General features: G+C 41.0%; 1 protein-coding gene across 3 annotated transcripts in view; it reads right to left on the bottom strand.

Moving 5' to 3' along the window:
* Positions 1-12,434: 12,434 nt before the first annotated feature.
* LOC135104959 (IQ and AAA domain-containing protein 1-like) overlaps positions 12,435-23,305 on the bottom strand; it is a 528,680-nt gene continuing 517,809 nt past the window's right edge. For all 3 annotated transcript variants that reach the window (XM_064012787.1, XM_064012788.1, XM_064012790.1), the window contains one exon: positions 12,435-12,832. In XM_064012787.1, coding sequence (XP_063868857.1) covers positions 12,610-12,832 — 223 coding nt within the window. In that variant the 3' untranslated portion in view covers positions 12,435-12,609. The remainder of the gene's footprint in view (positions 12,833-23,305) is intronic.

The following is a 23,305-nucleotide window of genomic DNA, read 5'->3' on the forward strand; positions in this document are numbered from 1 at the left end:
TTTTTAAAGGTTAATTATCCATCTGGTGCCAGTACTTAGCTACCAAATCACTGTATATGTATATTATATGCCTATCATGTATACAAAAATTAATGTACACCTGCCTGCCCCCTCCCAGTGCTTCCTATCATTATTTTGCAAAATCACTCAAACTATAGCACCTTTATTTGGCTAGCAGACCTTAGAGACACATTAATTGCTTCCATTGCTTGGATGGCAAAGTAAGCAGACTAACTTTTTGTTCCCTAATGTGAAGACTGCTACTGCTTGTTTCGATGTGAATGAAAGTGCCACCCATTGCCACCACTGTCCTGATGTTTGCTGTCACCACTGTTTTAATTTAGATGAGATAGTTGCCGCCTCTGTTGAGATGATGCTTGCCACCTGGATCAGATGAAGAGCCTGGTGTGGTGGTGGCTGTTCTGGATGACCGGGTAATGAGCTTGGTATTGTTGGTAGCGTGGAGGTGGTTGATATTGTTGATGTGTGTGAGTAAAAGACACGATTTATAAAAGTTCTTCTTGATCTAATAATGGAGAGAATGTACACACGTGATACAAGACATACTTGATTACAGACAACTGATTGATGACTGATCATACGCTCTCTCTCTGAACTGATATGAGCTGGACGGCTCGTGAACTGATAATGAACTGAGCAGACTCTCAGGACAAGACTGACTGCGACTGAGACTGGATTGGCTCAGACTGGGACTGGTTGAGACTGAAACTGTAGTTATGCATGCGGGCTCTATTTATGTAAGGGAAGTGAATCAAAGATATAGCTTTTGGGGTTACCAATGAGATGCCAGGAAATGGGGTGAATTGACCAATGACAGTGGTTGTTATTTTTGCCGATGACCATGGAGAAGGACTTAGAAGCGAATGCAGGTGATTTTCCCTAAGTACTGGAAAGAAGGTGTGAATTCCCTTTAGAGGGAGAGAAGGAGGAGAGTTTAAAATTAAAACAGACTGCCTGACCATGGGCACACATGAGATGAATATATGAACACACCGCATGTGGAAATGATATATGAGATGATGAATATATATATATATATATATATATATATATATATATATATATATATATATATATATATATATATATATATATATATATATATATATATATATATATATATATATATATAATTGTCAAGACTGATACAGTTGCCTTCCCCCACGAAAAATGTGTCCTCGCATCTGAACATAACAATAAAGAGAGCAGTAAGATGTGAGCAATTAATAGATAATACAAGCCATCAGAGAGAGATTATGGAACAATAACCTTAATAATAATATATAGACATGATAATATAATATAATACATGTACAACACATATAAGTAAGAGAAATATACACATACATACAGGATATTGAAACTGGATGATTAAACCTTAGACTGGGAACGAAGTTTCAGTCTGTAAGGTGTGTGTGTGTGTGGTTAAGCTTGAGTCGCTTGGAGGGTCTGTTGAATCAGAATTAAATGGTACCTGATGTGCATACTCATCATCAAACCCTTTGTTCACACACTTCAAATGATCTACATGACGATCTCTTCTACCAAGGTTTTGAGATCTAGAATTTTTACTTTGTGGCCATGGAGAGACTCGATTACATGGTGTGGCCCAAAGAATAATGGATCTAATTTTGAGTTGCTATCGTGAATTCTAGCGAAGCCTATATCATTGATTTCAATGGAAGAATCTGTCACTCTACGATGTTGTTTCTACAGCATTTCACCTTGCGATGCTGTGAGGCAATAATGAATGATTATGGGTGTACTGAAAATTGTGGAGACAACATTTGATGTAGTCAGGACGTGGCGTGCTGTAAAGAAATTCATATGGAAGACGCTTGTCGTTACCAAACAGCACGAAATGTGGAGACTCGTTGACGGTAGAGTGGATTGCTGAATTGATAGAGCAGGCTAGCTGGGGAAGCCATTCGTCCCATGAGTGCTTTGCTTCTGTTATGTAACACAGAACATCAAGGATACGTTTATTACAAAGTTCTACTTTGCCATTTGAACTGAGTGAGTGAGGAACAATGTTACATTTCTTGATATGAAATTCTTAACAAATCTCCTGTGAGACAGTGTTATTGAATTCAGCGCCATTGTCAGATAAAATGACACGAGGAGAGTCATAACGACAAATTGTGTTGTCAATGATCGAACGACCTTGAGAGCAACAAAAATGGTGAAACGAGTGAAACTATCCATACAAACCAAAAAATACTCATAACCATTCCTTGTAAGTGGAAGTTTAAGCAAATATACAGAGACTGAGTCCCAAGGAGCGGAGGCGCTGGGGTATGGAACTGATGGGCTGCCGTGAGCGAGTGAAGGATGATGCAAAACGCACTGAGAACATAGCGCACACTGCTGAAAGATATCCTTCCTCATAGTCGGCCAGAAATATAATCATTTTGTGCGAGGTATCTGTCCCGACCTGGATGTCCTGCGTGGGGTGAATCACGAACGTGGTGAAGTATGGTACTCACTAACGACTAAGGTATCATGACCTGAGATAAACTCTCACTAGAATTGTCAGTAGAGACATCACTCGACTTATACAAGAGACCATTTTGCATGAAAAACGTTATCAGCACTCGCTTGCAACTACGGAAGATTTGTCTCATTACCAAATTCAAGGTAATAAGCAACACTAAAACAGAACGCCTCCGAATGTTGATTCCTTATTTCATCCATGGCTGACATGGCAAGATTCTGTAATGGCGGAGACAGCGGCAACATTGCATGATGTTGCGTCTGCCACTGAGTCTGCCTTGCCGGGAATATATGAAAATATAGGATTAAATTCTTGAATCATGAAATGCCAGTGACCAAATTGACCTGTGAAGTTGTTGCCTTTGAAGGTCTCTGTGACAGCATAATGCCCAGTGTGGACATGAATCTTATAGCCTAAGATGAGTTCACGAGAATGAAGTAACGCCCAGATCATGGCGAGACTTTCACGCTTTGTGACGTCATAATTTTCTCTGCCTTGTTGAGAAGTCTGCTAGCATATGCTATAAGCAATGTTTACCAAGTGAAACCTTTTCCATGAGAACAGCACCGATTCCAAAGCCAGAAGCGTCAGTGTATTAGATGAAATCTTTCTCGAAATTTGGAAAAGCAAGGACTGGTGCTTGACACAAGGCAGTTTCAAGAAGATTGTAGCTCCCTGGAGGCAGCTAAAGGATCTTAGACTCACACGGTGACGCGAATCGTTTATTGCATTCGGTCAAACCTGAAGACATACATAATAAACATAAGACGTTCGTAGCACTACAAACTATTACATACTGTATCAACATAACGTATCACTAATTATGGATTATGCTAATTAGGACAATCAACCCCTTGTAATACAGATGTGGAACTCACGTGTTTGGGGTCTTAAGGAGGCCTGTCACCAAGCAACACCTGCGTCTGTATTGTAGAGCTCCGATCTTTCCTGGAGTAGTCACACCCTAAATCGGTGACGGTACAAAGGAATCTGTCTCTCCGGGCTTCGTTCTTGCTGACCCTCGGCACCTCACGCCTGCCCGTCTTACCCTTAGGTCAGCAATAGTTCCTGGGTGACTCATTCCTCTACTGAGATCCCTCGGTGTCTTATCTACCCTTCGCGCCATGTCATGTCATCAACTTTACCACGTAAACACAACTCTACCTCTCTACAGCTAAGTTCTCCACAGCTAGGTCCTCTCACACATCTTCACTACTGTGATTACTATAATGAATTCAGTTTCCATAATCTCTACTCCAATGACTTAGTTTCCTTAGTGTTACCCATGCTCCATATACAAGTTCACTTCAACTCTCATAACACAGATCTTATTATTTAGCATACACATGCTCAACAACAACTTTCATCCGCTCGGCGGTCTTTCACCCGCTCGGCGGTAACAAAGATCAAAGGCATTTTGTTCCTTTTTTCAGACCAGATGAATGCAATATTTTTCTTGCGCAAATGAGTGAAAGGCTAAGTGATAAGGCTGAAATTTTTTATATACTGGCGATAAACTCCAGTAAGACCGATGATCTGATCGATACCTGATCTGATCGATATTAGTAGGAACAAGGAAATTTTTCACAGCATTTACCTTGCCATTTTAAGTGTACTCGTAAGTACCATCTTTGTTGACTTTGTGACCAAGGAATTAGACTAGCTTTAGGAGAAACGAGCATTTGCTGAGTTTGATCTTTAAGCCAGCAGCTTGAAGGCATGATAGAAAGAAAGACAGTGTGTTAAAATGGTCCTGTAGAGACTGATGCAATGATAGTGTCATCAAAGAAACAGAACATACTTTCACTGATGAGACCGGGGAGAACAGAATTCATGAATCTCTGAAACGTTAAAGGCAAGTTATATAGACCTTGAGCCATGCGTTTGAACATGAATTGGCCAGAGGAGGTAGTGAGAGCAGTGTTTGGCTGCGAACCTTTCTCGAGTTCAACCCGGAAGAATCCTGAGTGTAAATCTAAGGTGGAAAATACCACATTTCAATCACCGAGAGCTCAAGATCACCTAACCTCGGCAGTGAATAATGGTCAGGATTGGTAGATGCGGTGAGTTTCCTGAAGTCGACAACGACACACCAATCGCCTTGTTCCTTTGGAATGAATAACAAGGGATCGTTATGAGGTGAACAGGCAGGTTCCACTCATAGGAGGGGGCAGTAGGCACCTGCCGAAACGATAATTACTCCCAGAGAGGTCTAAAGCACTGGACCAGGGGATACTGTGAAATTATCATTAAACTCAGCTGTGACCTCACTGAACGTGTCTTTGTGTCTCACAATACAAGGGGGCAGTTACAGCCTTCCCTCTAAAGATAACTCTCTTCCTTCACACAAGGAACCTAAGAACCTAATTACACCTAAGCACCTAATTACACACACACACACACCCTTCACTCAAAATTCAAAATTAACATGGCTACTCCTACACCAGCCTACGAGTCCCCATCTGGGGAGGGAACCACAAATGTCCCCAGGATTGACTTCTCTTCAGGTATCGACCCTAAATGTCTTGACACCCCTCCCCCTCAACTTTTCCTTCATTAACTTCTGCAGCATTCGCAGTCTTAGATCTAATTTTCAATCTGTAGAACACCACCTCTCCTTTAATAAACCTCTTCTTCTTTTCCTCACTGAAACACAGGTCTCTGAGGCAACTGACAGTAGCCCCTTTTTTAATCCCTCCTACTTTCTCTATCCTCATTTTCAATCCAAAGCTGGATGCTGCATTTATGTGTGCATGCTCTCGTGCCCACGGTCTTGAATCTTCCAAGTTTTCCACCATCTGCTTACAACTACAGAGTCACTCTCAAACTAAATTTATCTGTGCTGTATACCTCTCACCTAACTCCTCTGATGATAAGAAATTACTTGACTACTTAATTTTCAAACTGGAGCACATTCTGACTCTCTTCCCTTTTGCGGGGATCTCCATTCTTGGAGACTTCAGTATTCACCACCAGCTTTGGCTTTCCTCTCCCTTCACTGACCATCCAGGTGAACTAGCCTTCAACTTTACTATCCTCCAGGACCTTGGAGGATAGTAGGGTAGGGTGTTACACCTAAACGGTGTAACACCCTACTCGTATTCCTAACCGTCTTGGAGATAAACCCAACATGCTTGACCTTTTCCTAACCTCTAATCCTTCTGCTTATGCTGTTACTCCTCTCTTCTCCATTGGGCTCCTCCGGTCACAATCTCATATCTGTATTTTGTCCTATAACTCTGATCCCTCTTAAAGATCCCACTAAGCAGAGGTGCCTCTGGTGTTTTGCCTTTGGTAGAGGGGGGGGGACCTGAGGAGGTATTTTGCTGATTTTCTCTGAAATGACTACTGCTTCCCTGTTTGGCATGGTGTTTGGCATGGAGGCGTACATTTCTCATTCTTTTTCTCGACCTAAACCCTCCAAAAGATTGGTTTAACACAGCCTGTTCTTGTGTTATACATGATAGAGAGGAGGCCCACAAAAGGTACTGAAGCCTTCCATCACCAGAATCTCATGCACTTTATATGTCTGCCCAGGACTATGCCAAATCTGTTCTCCAACTAGCCAAAAACACCTTCATTAATAGAAAATGTCAAAATCTTTCAAAATCTAACCCTCCTCATGACTTAAGGTATCTAGCCAAAAGCATCTCCAATAACTTTGCTTCTTCTTTCCCTCCTTTATTTTAACTAGATGGCACCACTGCAGTATCACATATATCTCTAAAGCTGAACTCTTCGCTCAAACCTTTGCTAAAAACTCTACCTTGGACGATTCAGGGCTTCTTCCTCCCACTCCTCCACCCTCTGACTTCTTCATGCTACCCATTAAAATTCTTCACAATGATGTTTCTCATGCCCTCGCTGGCCTAAACCCTTGGAAGGCTTGTGTACCTGATGGGGTCCCTTCTATTGTTCTCCGAACCTGCGCCTCAATGCTTGCCTTGCCTAGTCAAACTCTTTCAGCTTTGTCTGTCGACATCTACCTTTCCTTCTTGCTGGAAGTTTGCCTACATTCATCCTGTTCCTAAAAGAGGGTGACCGTTCTAATCCCCCAAACTATCGTCCTATTGCTTTAGTTTCTTGCCTATCTAGTTTTTTTTTTTTTTTTAATATATCCTGAACAGGAAGATTCTTAAACATCTATCACTTCACAACCTCCTAGTATGGGTTCCGTCAAGGTTGCTCTACTGGTGATCTTCTGGCTTTCCTTACTGAGTCTTGGTCATCCTCTTTTAGAGATTTTGGTGAAACTTTTGCTGTTGCCTTGGACATATCAAAAGCTTTTGATAGAGTCTGGCACAAAGCTTTGATTTCCAAACTACCCTCCTACGGTTTCTATCCTTCTCTCTGTAACTTCATCTCAGGTTTCCTTTCTGACCGTTCTATTGCTGCTGTGGTAGACGGTCACTGTTCTTCTCCTAAATCTATTAACAGTGGTGTTCCTCCGGGTTCTGTCCTATCACCCACTCTCCTTATTATTCATTAATGATCTTCTAAACCAAACTTCTTGTCCTATCCACTCCTACACTGATGATACCACCCTGCACTTTTCCACGTCTTTTCATAGACGTCCAACCCTTCAGGAGGTAAACATATCACGCAGGGAAGCCACAGAACGCCTGACTTCTGATCTTTCTAAAATTTCTGATTGGGCAGAGCAAACTTGGTATTGTTCAATGCCTCAAAAACTCAATTCCTCCATCTATCAACTCGACACAACCTTCCAGACAACTATCCCCTCTTCTTCAATGACACTCAACTGTCGCCCTCTTCTACACTGAACATCCTCGGTCTGTCCTTTACTTACAATCTGAACTGGAAACTTCACATCTCATCTCTAGCTAGAACAGCTTCTATGAAGTTAGGTGTTCTGAGACGTCTCCGCCAGTTTTTCTCATCCCCCCAGCTGCTAACTCTGTACAAGGGCCTTATCCGTCCATGTATGGAGTATGCTTCACATGTCTTGGGGGTTTCCACTCATACTGCTCTTCTAGACAGGGTGGAATCAAAAGCTTTTCATCTCATCAACTCCTCTCCTCTAACTGACTGTCTTCAGCCTCTCTCTCACTGTCGCAATGTTGTATATCTAGCTGTCTTCTATCGCTATTTTCATGTTAACTGCTCTTCTGTTCTTGCTAACTGCATGCCTCCCCTCCTTCCTCGGCCTCGCTGCACAAGACTTTCTTCTTTCTCTCACCCCTATTCTGTCCACCTCTCTAACGCAAGAGTTAACCAGTATTCTCAATCATTCATCCCTTTCTCTGGTAAACTCTGGAACTCCCTGCCTGCTTCTGTATTTCCACCTTCCTATGACTTGAATTCCTTCAAGAGGGAGGTTTCAAGACACTTATTCATCAATTTTTGACCACTGCTTTGACCCTTTTATGGGACTGGCATTTCAGTGGGCATTTTTTTTATTAGATTTTTGTTGCCCTTGGCCGGTGTCCTTCCTACATAAAAAAAAAAAAAATATCCCACCCAATGACACATGGCCAGAGTCAAAATAAAACACCCAGATTTGGAACCACCACCAAACTAAAGTTACTACTTAAGAACTCTCTATGAGAACCTTAAATATGTCACTAGGAGTATCCCATTGCATGATGGTTTTGTTGTACTCGATAAGACAGACAATGATGTCGACAAAATCTTCTAAAGCCACTGCCATACAAATCTAAAAGACCAAGATTTTTAGCCAATGCTACCACCTGAACTGAGAGCTAAGTGAACCACACCTAATCCTATTCAATGTCGATGATTATATAATCTTGAGATCTGAAGAGGAAATAAAAGAGCCAATTACTGAAAATTAATGAATACAAGTGGATATCAAATCAAGACTAATGAAAATTTGCCTCCACCAAACACTGCTAAAATAGCAACAGAGAAGGGATTCCTTGTATTTCATATGAGCATCCCCTCACATAACATAAAAATCAACAAATTTATTCCCATCCTAACATACATGAAATACAACAAATTACTAGCAAATGCCCTCTATCCAAAGAGTACAAGATTTGTTATAAGTGCAGGAATAAAGAACATACATGAAAAGACTGTAACTCCTTAAACAACAAAAAAAAATGCATCATTTGTGAAGTTCCTCATAAAACACTAGCTAATAAAGAAATTAAGGACAATAAAAGAAAGAATAAAAGTAACAACACATATAGCCAAGCAGCCAAAAACAACAATCATGCATGCTTTTCAAGCACCTGACTTATTCCAAAAAGACACTTGTGCAACTATCCTTACCTGCATCATCCATGCACAAATCTGCAATATGGCACAATCTGGCACTTATGATGATGACAACAAAGCACTTAAACATAGTATGTAAACTGTCCACAGCAAATCTGCCCAAGAACCTTCCTTCCAAAGGAATCATCACCTCACAAGGAAATGAAACTAGTATATTGTAATTAGAAATAAATACATACTGAAATCCACAAAGGAAAAATTATGGTGCTCAATTTAGTCTGGGTAGATCTGGAACCAGTTCAGACTTGAACAGGAGCTTGTTCCAGGTTTTCTGTGCAAGTACAAGGGGTCCATATATTCCACTGATGGTCAGGAAATTTATTGCTCCACTTTCTTCCTTCTACTTCTAACTCCCATGCCCTAATCTGTGACCTCACTGAATGTTTCTCTTTGTGTCTCACAATACAAGGGGGCAGTCACAGCCTGCCCTCTAAAGACAATTCTCTTCCTTCACATAAAACTACAAGCACCTAAGTACACACACACCTTTCACTCAAAATTCAAAATCACGGCGACTCCTACATCAGCTACATCAGCCTCGGAGTCCTCATCTGGAGAGGAGGCCCACAAATGTCCCCAGGTCAGACTGCTCTTCTGGTATCGACCCTAAGTGTCTTGACACCCCCCTCAACTTTTTCTTAATTAATTTCTGCAACATTCACAGTCTTAGATCTAATTTTCAATCAGTAGAACACCACCTCTCCTCTAATAAACCTCATCTTCTTTTTCCTCACAGAAACTCGGGTGTCTGAGACAATTGACAGTAGCCCCTTTTCTGTTCACTCCTACTTTATCCTCATTTTCAGTCCAAAGCTGGATGTTGCATTTATGTGCGCAATGACTTAACCTGCTCTCATGCACATACTCTTGAATCTTCTGAGTTTTCCACCATCTGGCTATGACTACAGGGTCACTCTCAAACTAAATTTATCTGTGCTGTATACCTCTTACTCATCTCCTCTGACTATGAGAAATTCTTTGACTACTTAACTTCCAAAGTGGAGCACATTCTGACTCTCTTCCCTCTTGCAGAGATCTCCTTACATGGAGACTTCAATGTTCACCACCAGCTTTAGCTTTCCTCTCCCTTCACTGACCATCATGGTGAACTAGCCTTCAACTTTGCTATCCTCCATGACCTAGAGCAACTGCTGCAATACCCTACTCGTATTCCCAACCGTCCTGGAGATTTGCCCAACATTCTTAACCTTTTCCTAACCTCTAACCCTTCTGCTTATGCTGTTACCCTCTCTTCTCCATTGAGCTCCTCCAATCACAATCTCATATCTGTATCTTGTCCCATCACTCCTGTCCCTCCTCAGGGTCCCCCTAGGTTGAGGTGCCTCTGGCATTTTGCCTCTGCTAGTTGAAGGGACCTGAGGAGGTATTTTGCTGATTTTCCTTGGAATGACTACTGCTTCTGTGACAGAGACCCATCTCTGTGTGCCGAACACATAACAGAGGTGATAGTGTCTGGCATGGAGGCGTACATCCCTCACTCTTTTTCTCAACCTAAACCTTCCAAAGTTAGGTTTAACACAGCTTGTTCTCGTGCTATACATGATAGAGAGGTGATCCACAAAAGGTACTTGAGCCTTCCATTACCAGAATCTTATACACTTTATATTTCTGTTCTCCAACTAACCAAAAACTCTTTCAAGATCTAACTCCCCTCATGACTTCTGGCATCTAGCCAAAAACATCTCCAATAACTTTGCTTCTTCTTCCCCTCCTTTATTTCAACCAGATGTCACCACTGCTATCACGTCTATCTTTAAATCTGAACTCTTCGCTCAGACCTTTGCTAAAAACTCTACCTTGGACGATGCAGGACTTGTTCCTCTCCTCCACCCTCTGACTACTTCATGCTACCTATTACAATTCTTTGCTGTGATGTTTTCCATGCCCTTGCTAGCCTAAACCCTTAGAAGGCTTATGGACCTGATGGGGTCCCTCCTATTGTTCTCCGAAACTGCGCCTCCGTGCTTGCACCTTGTCTAGTCAAACTCTTTCAACTTTGTTGACCTTTGTTAACCTTTCCTTCTTGCTGGAATTTTGCCTATATTCAGCCTGTTCCTAAAAAAAAGGGGAACATTTTAATCCCTCAAACTACTGTCCTATTGCTTTAATTTCTTGCCTATCTAAAGTTTTTTAATCTATCCTCAACAGGAAGATTCTTAAACATCTATCACTTCACAACCTTCTATCTGATCACTAGCATGGGTTCCATCAAGGCCGCTCTACTGGTGATCTTCTGGCTTTCCTTACTGAGTCTTGGTCATCCTCTTTTAGAGATTTTGGTGAAACTTTTGGTGTTGCCTTAGACATATCAAAAGCTTTTGATAGAGTTTGGCACAAAGCTTGATTTCCTACGGCTTCTATCCTTCTCTCTGTAACTTCATCTCATTTCCTTTCTGACCGTTCTATTGCTGCTGTGGCAGACGGTCACTGTTCTTCTCCTAAATCTATTAACATTGGTGTTCCTTCAGGATTCTGTCCTGTCACCCGCTCTCTTCTTATTATTCATCAGTGATCTTTTAAACCAAACTTCTTGCCCTAACCACTCCTATGCTGATGATATCACCCTGCACTTTTCCATGTCTTTTCACAGATGTCCAACCCTTCAGGAAGTAAACATATCATGCAGGGAAGCCACAGAACACCTGACTTTTGATCTAAAATTTCTGATTGGGGCAGAGCAAATTTAGTATTGTTCAATGCCTCAAAACTCAATTCTTCCATCTATCAACTCAACACAACCTTCCAGACAACTATCCCCTCTTCTTCACACTCAGCCGGCTCCCTCTTCTACACTGAACATCCTTGGTTTGTCCTTTTTTATAATCTACACTGAAAATTTCACATCTCATCTCTAGCTAAAACAGCTTCTATGAAGTTAAGCATTCTCAGATGTCTCCACCAGTTTTCCTCATCCCCACTCCAGCTGCTAACTCTGTACAAGTATGAAGTATGCTCCACATGTCTGGGGGGTTCCACTCATACCACTCTTTTAGACAGTGGAATCAAAAGCTTTTCGTCTCATCAAGTCCTCTCTTCTAACTGATTGTCTTCAGTCTCTTTCTCATTGCTAGAATGTTGCATCTCTTGCTATCTTCTGCTATTTTCATGCTAACTGCTCTTCTGATCTTGCTAATTGCATGCCTCCCCTCCTCCCATGGCCTAGTGCACAAGACTTTTTTCTGTCTCTCACCCCTATTCTGTCCACCTCTCTAATGCAAGAGTTAACCATTCCCAATCATTCATCCCCTTCTCTGGTAAACTCTGGAACTCCATCTAACGAGACCGATAGCGAACAAGTACCATGAGGGAAAGTCGAAAAGAACTTTATTTATTATTATTATTTCCACCTTCCTATGATTTGAACTCCTTCATGAGGGAGGTTTCAAGACACTTATCCTTCAATTTTTGAGCACCAGTTTGGACCCTATTCAGGACCGGCATCTCAGTGGGTTTTTTTTTTTTTTATTAGATTTTTGTTACCCTTGGCTGGTGTCCTTACTACATAAAAAAAGAAAAAGAGAAAAAAAAAAAAAAAATATATATATATATATATATATATATATATATATACAACTTGGACAAAAAAATATGCTAGCACAGTAGAAGCATTAGGACTCACAACAATACAACCAAGTATTTTTCAACCTTGGTTTGGATATTTTTTATTCATAATCAACTACATTATCAAAAATGCCAGTCATACTACATACTGAATAATTTTTGTCTACTTAGGTGCTGCTCAGTATATTAAATGGAATTACTATCCATACCTCTCTTAAATACTGCACATGGTCAAGCGGCATTTTTTCTTAATTGACAATGCATACTAGCATATTCACTATCCTACACAATCCTATCATAATTTCTTCTTTTTTTTTCTTTCCTTTCTTTCCCTTTGGTTTCTTTGCCTCATTCTTCTTAGCAGCCTTGCCCTTTAACCCTTGAGCTTCAGCTTCCTCTTCCAGGAGGCGTGCTCGCTTCCTCATGAGCGAAGTACGCTGGAACCATACTTTCATTGCTTCCTCTTCTTCCCTGTCAATATAAGGAGGTAAAGTGATAAATGGTGTTCAGAAAGAATTAGGTATTATTGATGGCACTTATTCACCAATAGCAAGATTACTTCATGAAAAAAGCCACAGCCATATTTTAGGTCTACCTTTTTTTTTACATTTGATTTTTTTAATTGGTGTCACTTATATTCCTAGAAATTACAATTCTTTGTTTTTAAAAATACATGACAATTCAGTAGTTATTCATCACCATTACAGCAGTCCCAAAATGCTTCCTAGTGTTCCAGTTTTTTGGTACAGCACTCTAGGAAACAAAAAACCATGTCTGGGGCAAATGTGATACCTGACCATGAAGATAAGGGTTCATTTGGTTAGTGAGCATACCACAAACAAAAACTGTGGAAGCACCTGCTAATCAGGCATCTTTAAACTTTGTATGTGGTTTTATTCACTGAAATCTACTTGCCATTTATGATTCCATTATTGGACTCTTTTGTAAACGCACATCCACTGCTCTACCACTGAGCTACGGAGCAATTATTGGACTCTTTTGTAATTGCTTGAATTTTTTTTTTTTTTTCATAATCAACCAAAATATATATCCCTGTTCCAGTGACTGGTGCCAACACTTATGCTACCATTGAGAGAGAGAGAGAGAGAGAGAGAGAGAGAGAGAGAGAGAGAGAGAGAGAGAGAGAGAGAGAGAGAGAGAGAGAGAGAGAGAGAGAGAGAGAGAGAGAGAGAGAGAGAAAATGGAAGGAGGGAGGGTGGATGGGATATATGGGAGGAAATGGTGAGGGATTGGGAAGTGGGGGCAGAGAAGGGAGAGAGAGGGATGGGAGAGAGAGGGATGGAGGAGGAAGAGAGGACTGAGAAGGGCAGGAAAGGGAGAGGGAGGGAAAGGGAAGAGTGAGAGGATACACACACACACGCCACCCAGCTGTTCAGACGCAGGTGCTAGAGCTCCTGAAGATACAAGCTACTGGATCTGCTGGACAAAACAACGAGGACTAGTAATGTATATGCAGGGGTGAGAAGAGATTGCAGTGTCCTGTCTCCAAATTTAATACATAAAGGAGTATTTGAGGTTAAAAGAAATGGAAGAAAAGGAAGATCCGGGTGGTGCCACCAATTGTGATGCGTTTGTAAACAAACTGAGTGAGGAGGTGAGACAGAGGGCACATTTTATTGAAACCCCTGTGGGCTTGAGACAATTGATAAAGGCAAGTGGAGAAAGGGATTTTTCAAGATTCAGGGAAAAGAAAGAAAATGAGGAGGATAATCAGTATAGAGAAAGAAATAAGGTGCATGAGGGAACTGATTTCTGGCATTCTGGAAAAGCAGGACAAACTTATTATGGAAAACAAAGAATTGAGAAAGAAGTATAGTGAATGTGAGAGTGCTCTAAAGATAAATAATGAGATGAAAGAGGCAATGGAGGAACTAAAGAAAGAAAATGAGATACTCAAGATTAAGTGTAATGAATATGAAGTAGCTCTGCAAGGGCTGCAATAAAAGGTGGAGGATAGTGCAGGAAAAGTGGAAGGGGCGGTATGTGAAACCAAACTGGAGGAACTAAGAAATGCCTGGAAGAAAGAACATGAGGATGAAAAAGTGAGCTTCATAGAGGTGGTTAAAAACCAAATACAGGAAAAGACCAAGGACACAGTAATCCAAGTAATTAAAGAAAAGGAGAGTTTGGTGAGAGACAAAGTGGATAAGAAGAATTGTATGGTCTTTAACGGACTGCAAGAGAAGAAAAACCTAGTAAAGTCTGTCAGGGAGAGAGAAGAGAAAGAGTTGGTAAGGAATATTATTACAATGGTCCAAGATGAGGAACAGGGACTGGAACGAAAAGTGGAAGAAGCATATAGAACTGGAAAATATAGTGAAGGAGGTAAAAGGCCGTTAAAAGTGAGAATGAGATCCCACGTTGCAGTAGAGGAGATCCTAGTGAGAACAGGGAAGCTGGCTGAAAGTTCAGAATACAAGCATATTTGGGTAAAAAGAGATATGAACTTGGAAGAAAGGGAAAAAGAGAGGGATCTGAGAAATGAAACCAAGGAAAAAAAACAGGAGAAGGATAGAGACTGAGAAGAGGAAATTTTATTGGAGGGTACTAGATATGAGACTAAGGAAATGGTATATTCAGGAAAGGAAACAAGAAATGAAAGAACCACAGGAGCAGAAAGATAAATTGCATGTAGAGGGAGTAGTAGTACTTTAAGAGTAATGCATACAAATACAGACGGGTTACTTTCAGGTGTACTGGAAGTGAGAGACTGCTTAATGGAAAATAGACCAGATGTGTTGTGCCTAACCAAGACAAAGTTAAAAGAGGAAGTCCATTTAAACTTTAAGGAAGAAGGATATAATTATTGGAGGAGAGATAGAAAGGGAAAAGGAGGAGGAGTACTGATAATGGTTTGGGATGATATATACATGTGGAAGTGCAATCCAGAGATGGCATAGTGGAGGTCATAGGTATAACAATAAGAACAAGTGGGGGAGAAAGGAGGAGGATCATATTAACATATGTGCCACCAAAGACTAATACATGGAGGTTGGAGGATCACAAGGAAATGCAAAAGGAAGTGTTGAAGTGCTTAGACAACATGATAAGGAAGGACAGTAAAATACTACTAGTAGGAGACCTTAACTGCAAAAATGTAAACTGGGAGGAGATGGAAGTTTACGGAAATGCTGGACCGTGGAGTGAAGAAATGCTACAGTAAGCTATGGTGAATACAATGGACCAATGGGTGGAAGAATTTACAAGATGCAGAGGGGAGGAGGAATCATCTATGTTAGACCTGGTATTCACAAAAAAAAAACTGGAGCCCAGTCCAACCATTAAATACTTAAGCCCAATGGGAAAAAGTGACCATGCGGTGTTAGAGGTGCTACTGTAAGATTGGGAGGTTCTACCATGTAAGGAGGATTATAAAAATGAGAGACTTAATCACACAAAGAAAAATTTTACAGAGTTAAGAAAATTCTTTGGGAGTATTGATTGGAAGGGACTTATGGAAGGCAAGACAGTGCAAGAGAAATAAAAACATTACTGAAAAAGTACAATGAGGATGTGCAGAAGTATGTACCTGTATATATAGTAAGGAGGAACAAACATATTTGATATAATGCCAGATGTGCAGAAGCTAAGAAGAGAAAGGATATAGCTTGGAAGAAACTGAAGAAACAAAGAAATGAAAATAACAGAGAGCATTATAAGGAGGCAAGGAATGAGTATGTTAGGATAAGAAGAGAGGTGGAGAAATAATTTGAAGAGGATGTGGTAAAGAAATGTGAAGAGCCCAAGCTTCTTTTACAGATATATCAATGGAAAGATGACAAGCAGAGAGACCATTAACAAGATAGTAAAGGAAGGAAGGATATATCAAACAACAGAAGAGATGAGTGAAATTATGAATGAGAGTTTCAGGTCTGTGTTCAATGTGGAAGTGGGTTTTACAGAACCAAATGAGGTGGTGAAGTAATGGGATTTATGGGAAGTCTTGGTGCAAAAACATGAAATTGGCAAATTTTTAGAGAAGTTGGATGTCAGGAAAGCAATGGGGCCTGATGGAGTGTTAGGTTGGACACTAAAGAAAGGAATGTAGAGAACAAGTGGTGGAGCCAATTTGGGATGTGATTAACAGCTCACTGATAGAGGGAAGATTATCAAGAGAGTGGTAGAGAGCAAATATTGTGCCAATACACAAAGGAGGAAAGAGGACTGAGCCACTAAATTACAGACTGGTGTCACTAACTAGTGTTGTGGGCAAGATCTGTGAAATAGTGATCAAGGAAAAGTGGGTGAAATATTTGGAAGAGAACGAAGTTATAACAAATAGTCAATTTGGTTTCAGAAAAGGAAGGTCATGTGTGACAAATTTATTAAGTTTCTATACAAGAGTAATAGATGAAGTACAAAACAGAGATGGGTGTGTAGATGCAGTGTACTTGGACATCAAAAAAGCTTTTGATAAAGTTCCACATAAAAGACTATTGTGGAAGATGGAGCACAGAGGAGGACTGAGAGGGACAATGCTAAAATGGATGAGAGACTACTTAAAGGATAAAGAAATGAGAACTGTGATCATGGACACCTGTTCAAGTTGGGGTAATGTAACAAGCAGAGTACCACAGGGGTCAGTGTTAGCACCTATTATGTTCCAAATATACATCAGTGATATGCATGAGAGTTTGACCAGTTATATCAATCTGTTTGCTGATGATGCAAAATTGTTAGGAATAATAAAGAGCCATGTTGATTTTACTTCAGCAACCCACCGCTATTGCTGGAGAGGCTCCACATGAGATACACAAAGATCAAGGTACCGAGAGTGACGCTTTGTTCTCGGTACAGGCAAGACGTGTTTGTCTTACTGCGGCGGTTTGCCATTTTGGCATTAGTTACCCATTATCTGAATTTCAGAGCGGGTTGGCACTTATTTTACACCTTACTCACTTTGTTTTACCTTACTTTATTACCCCGTGATCCTGTTGGAGCAGGAAGAGTGCCTGGTGTTCCTTTCCTGTTATCCATGAGGAGCGGGAGGACACGGTGTTGAACAAGGTGAGGTTATGCACACGTGTTACCTGTTATTCAAACTTGGAGCAGGTTCTCATTTATTCATTGTCTATTGTTTTTTTACTAGTGTGTTGTGGGTATTATACTGTGCCTTTGTCTCGGTGTTTTTCCCCGTTATCTACATTTGGGAGCGGGTGAATGTAAACAAGCGGCCATGGCGCGATTATTTCTTTGTGATTGCTGGCCCGTGGTGCAGGTTTTAAGGTTCGATTTGATTATATCCCGTTATCTGTATTAAGAGCGGGCTGAACTAAGATTATTTTGTCTGTGTTTTTTCCCGTTATCTCTCAGGAGCGGGACAGGTGACAGAGTGTACTGTTGTGAAGGAGTTTGGTTCATCAATATGTCTTCCTCGGGGGATTCTACACCTCCAAGAAGCAGTTCTTCACATTCTTGTGGAAGCCGACTCTATTCGTCCACTCGGCATAAAAAGAGGAAGAATATCCAACGGTCTGGGGCCTCTGCTAGGGAGGATGAAGTTGCAAGTGATCGTGTGTCTAAGATTAGGGGGTACTCATGAGATTTCTGCCTCCCCTCCCCCTTCTTCCTCTGGTGCATTTTCTGGCTTTAGGTCACAAGAAATGAGTGCTGAAGAAGGTGAGATTGAAGATGAAGCTCCTTCGGACAGTATTCTGTTACAAGCAGCTAAGGCCTATGTGCCTATGGATGACTGTTCTGAAGCTATTGAAGAACCGATTGCTGCAATGGTGAATCACTGGTTTTCTCATGGTTTGAAAGAGGAAGACCATAAGGAGATTTTGGCAGATGAGGCTTCTAAACGTCCTAGAAACTGTAAGGCACTTATCCCAGTCGAGTGCAACTCACAAGTGCTGGATGCCCTACCCACTGAGGCAAAGAAAGCTGATTTCCGACTGAAGGAAATTGGTAAGGATATAACTAAGGCTGCCACTATTATGGTTAAATCACTTACTGTTCTGGACAAGTTTGCCAATGAGGAGCAGAATCAGGTTATTGGTCATGAGGTGGCTATGCTTAATGGTGCCTTGGGGTTGTTAGGGCATGCAAACTTTAAACTGAATATGAATAGACGGTTTTTCCTCAAACGAGAGATAAACCAAAAGTATGCGCACTTATGCACTGATAAGACTCCTGCGACTGGCTTACTGTTTGGGGATGATCTTACTCAAGCTACCAAACAGATTGAGGAGGCCGAAAGGCTGAAGAACAAGTTTACCCACAAGAAGACTTCCCATTTTGGAGCTCCAGGTCTTGGGAAGTTAAGTGGTGGTAAGCAACGTGGTTTCTTTGGGAAACCAGCTTTCCGGGGTATGTCTACCCGGTTTAAACCTTATGGCTTACACAAACCTGCCACCAGAGGGGACGGCCGCCCTTCTTATCACAGAGGGAACTCCTCTTCAAAAAACCCAAGGGGCCGGGGACACTACAATCCCCGGCAGTAATTCAGGTAAGGAATGACTTTGAAGCGGGTCAGCTTCATAAGTTTATTGGTGAATGGTGCAAACTTACTAGTGTTCCTTTCATTTTGGACATTGTTAAACATTGCCATCTTGAGATTGATGAACAGAACATTACTCATTTATTTTCTGAGGAAGTGGAATACAAATTTAGTGATGAGGAGAAAGTTATTATGACTAATGAAATAGATAAATTGTTGAGCCAGAAGGTTATCAAAGAGACTCACAGACAGGTGGGCCAGATTATTTCACCAGTTTTCTTGAGAGAGAAAAAAGAGGATGGCTGCAGGTTGGTGCTTAATTTGAAGAAACTCAACAAATTCATGAATTACATTCATTTCAAAATGGAAAATTTTGAGCAGGCAATTAGGCTAATCAGTTCAGGCGCTTTCATGGCTTCGGTGGATCTGAAGCATGCTTATTATTCAGTCAAAATTGCAGAGGAGCAGCAAAAATACCTTTGTTTTAAATGGGCAGGGAAGATATACCAATTCACTTGCCTTCCTAATGGTGCTTCTGCAGGTCCTCGTCTTTTCACTAAACTTTTGAAGCCGATTTTTTCTTTTTTTGAGATTGAAAGGCTACACCATTACTTCCTTTATAGATGATACTCTTATGTGTAGCAAGTCAGTTGAGGATTGTGTTGCTTGTTTAAAGGATACTGTGGAAATTTTGCAAAATGTGGGGTTTTGTATTAATGTGGACAAGTCAGTTTTGGTGCCTACAAAACGCATAGAATATCTTGGCAACATCATCGATTCTGAAGCCATGACTGTCACACTCCCTGCTCGTAGAGTGAAGAAGATTGTGGAAAGTTGTTCATCCTTGGCCAGTAGAAATAAGGCAAAGATCAGAGAGGTAGCTCGGGTAGTTGGCATGTTGGTAGCTGCCATTCCGGCCGTTGAATTAGGTAAGCTCCATTACAGAATTTTAGAAAAGGCCAAAATTGTTGCATTAAAGGTAGGAAAGGGCAACTTTGACAAATTTATGACTATCTCAAAGGAAATGAAAATAGAGCTGAGTTGGTGGATCTCTGAAGTAGGTACGCAAATTCGGAAAATTATTCGGACTGCTCCTTCTGTTGAAGTTTTTACTGATGCCTCAGATTTAGGTTGGGGTGGTTGTGTATTAAAGCATTCCACCAATGGTAAATGGACAACAGAAGAAAGTTGCCTACACATTAATGCAAGGGAACTCAAGGCCATCTTGTTTACCCTTCAATCTTTTGCTTACTTGCTTAAAGGCTGCCATATTAAAGTTATGTGTGATAATACCACAGCCATTGCTTATGTTAATGAGATGGGTGGAACTAAATCACTAGTGTGTATCTCTATCTGCATTGATATCTGGAATTGGTGTATTTCCAATGACATCTGGATTACTTGTGCACACATACCAGGAAAGAAGAATGTGTTGGCAGATGAAGCCTCTCGTAATTTTAATGACAAACATGAATGGAAACTTAATCCAAAGATTTTTAAAGAGTTGTGTGTAGTTTTTGGAACTCCCTCCATTGACTTATTTGCTTCTCGCTTAAACAAGCAAATAGATTGTTTTTGCTCGTGGAGACCTGATCCTGAAGCAAAGCATGTGGATGCGTTCACATTAAATTGGGCCAGTTTCGATCTGATTTACCTTTTCCCACCATTTTCTCTCATTACTAGGTGTCTACAGAAAATGAGGGAGGAGAGAGCCAAGGGGTGGATGGTTGTTCCAATGTGGAATTCCCAACCTTGGATGGGCCCTCTTCTGCAAATGTTGATCAAGGCCCCCACGCTCATCACTCAGAAAACAAATGTACTACGACATCCCTCATCATCGGAAGAACACCCGATTATGACCCACACCCAATTGATGGCATGTCTTTTGTCAGGCAACAACTTAGAGGGAGAGGTGTATCGTCGTGGAGACCAGGTACGATGCGGCAATATAGACCACACATTAAAAGATGGTCATCATTTTGTGATAGATGGAATATCAATCCCTCTACTCCGTCTGTAATTAGTGTTTTGAATTTCCTTTCGGAGACATTTCATAGAGGGGTGGGGTATGAGTCTGTTAACACAGCAAGAGGTGCTCTCTCTGCTTTAGGCATTACGTTGGAAGGATGTAGAGCTGGGAATCATCCACTTATCAATAGGTTTATGCGTGGTGTGTTTAACTTGAGACCCTCTTGCCCTAGGTATGCTGAAACTTGGGATGTGCAGCCAGTATTGCAGAAGCTGAGGTCCATGAGCCCATTACAAGACCTATCTTTGAAATCTTTAACTTTGAAATTGGTGATGCTTATGGCATTGACTCAAGCTGCAAGAGTACAGACCTTACATTTATTATTGTATTCCAATGCTATTGTTGATAACAATTCTGTATCTCTTTTGTTAGGGGGCAACATTAAGCAGTGTCGTCCGAAGTTTAATGTGAGAATGCTTAAGTTTCATGCTTATTTACCTGATTCTAGAATGTGTGTTGTAAATACCTTGAAGGAATATATTAACAGAACGGAGAATCTGAGAAAGGAATTTGGGAAGGATAATGGGAAACTCCCCATCAGTGTGGTGAAGCCACATAAAAGTGTTTCCAAAGATACAGTGGCAAGGTGGATTAAAACTGTTCTTGTCGACTGTGGTATCAATACTAAGAAATTCACGGCTGGCAGTGTTCGACCAGCCTCTGCTTCCAAGGCCAAAGCCATGGATGTCCCAGTTAACATTATCTTATCTAAGGCAGGTTGGACTCAGGAGACAACCTTTGCTAAACACTATAATAAGGAGATCACTCAGGTTTCAGATTTTTTTTCAAGAGGCCATACTGGATTCTGTATTGTAATGTTAACAGGTTTCTCTATTCATTTGCGTTGGATCTCAATTGACATATTTTGTTTGTTTCATACATGTACTATATGTTTTTGTAAGGGACATATCTGTTTAAGGAGGAGGATTTTTCATACAATGAAGTTGGGATACATATTTAGTTTGTTTAATTTTCAATCACTCACTTGGAGAACGTTAAGGATTGTGTAGTTCTGAGAGTACACCCACATGGCTTTAAAATCTCATGTGGAGCCTCTCCAGCAATAGCGGTGGGTTGCTGAAGTAAAATTATAGAAGTACATGAGACTTACCATGGGTCAGTTGAAATGTGCTTCGGATTTTGCGAAGCAAGCCACCGCTGCTGGAGAGAGCTTTCACATGCCCACCACTCCACCCTTCGGAAAGATGGGCTTTTGACTTTGTGTTTCTCTTTCCGACGGGCATTTTTCGGGAACTTGTGGCATGTGGGTGGCTCTCAGCTCTTTAAAGTCTGTCGGTACCTTGATCTTTGTGTATCTCATGTGAAAGCTCTCTCCAGCAGCGGTGGCTTGCTTCGCAAAATCCGAAGCACATTTCAACTGACCCATGGTAAGTCTCATGTACTTCTATAATTTTATAGAACTGCAAAGAGATATTGACAAGATTTATGGGTGGAGCAAGAAGTGGAAATTGGAATTCAATGCTAAGAAATGCCATGTGATGGAATTGGGAAAGAGTAAAAGACCTGCATGGGACTATAAAATAGGGGAGGATATAATTATGAGGAGCAAGGAGAAAAAAGACCTAGGAGTGGTTTTTCAAGATATTCTGGCCCCAGAATGGCATATAAATGAGATATTTGGCTTGATGTACAGGATGTTAACAAATATTAGGGTGGCATTTCATTACATGGATAAGACTATGATGAAAAAAATTATAGCCACTATGCTACGTCCCATACTGGAATGTGCAGCAGTGGTGTGGTCTCCGCATATGAAGAAAGACATAAAGAAGTTGGAACGAATTCAGAGGGCACCTACAAAGATGGTACTGGAGCTGAAAGACCTAACATACGAAGAGAGGTTGAAGGAAATTGGACTGCCAACTTTGCAAGTTAGGAGAGAAAGAGAAGATGTAATAATGATGTATAAAATAGTTAACTGCTTTGAGAAGACAGACAAGCAGGATCTGGTGTTGCTGGAAGAAGATGAAGCTGGACGGACTAAAGAGCACTCAAAGAAGATCAGGAAGAGTCAGTGTTTGAGGGACATCAAGAAGTACAGTTTTCCTCATAGAACTGTGAATATCTGGTATGGTCCAAATGGATAAGTTGTTACAGCACCAAATGTACATAAATTTAAGGAAATGTTGGATAAATATAGATATGGAGACAGGACACTATGAGCCCTGCTCGAACCCTGTATTATACAACTAGGTAAATACACACACACATGCCACGCTGCCTATCTGACTGGACGCATCCACAGTAACTCCAAGGATTTACCTAGGTTATGGTTGCACAGGAGGGTCAAGCTTGAGTCTTGTCTCCATAATAGCGAATTGTGTGATGAGTGAGTGCAGAGGAAGTGAAGCATAAATTGGGAAGTGGCCAAAAGGGTGAAATGGGAGAGTAGTGTAAAGGTAAACACTGTCAGTGATATCAACAAGGAAGATAG

The sequence above is a fragment of the Scylla paramamosain genome, chromosome 11, assembly GCF_035594125.1.
Source record: "Scylla paramamosain isolate STU-SP2022 chromosome 11, ASM3559412v1, whole genome shotgun sequence".
NCBI lineage: Eukaryota > Metazoa > Arthropoda > Malacostraca > Decapoda > Portunidae > Scylla > Scylla paramamosain.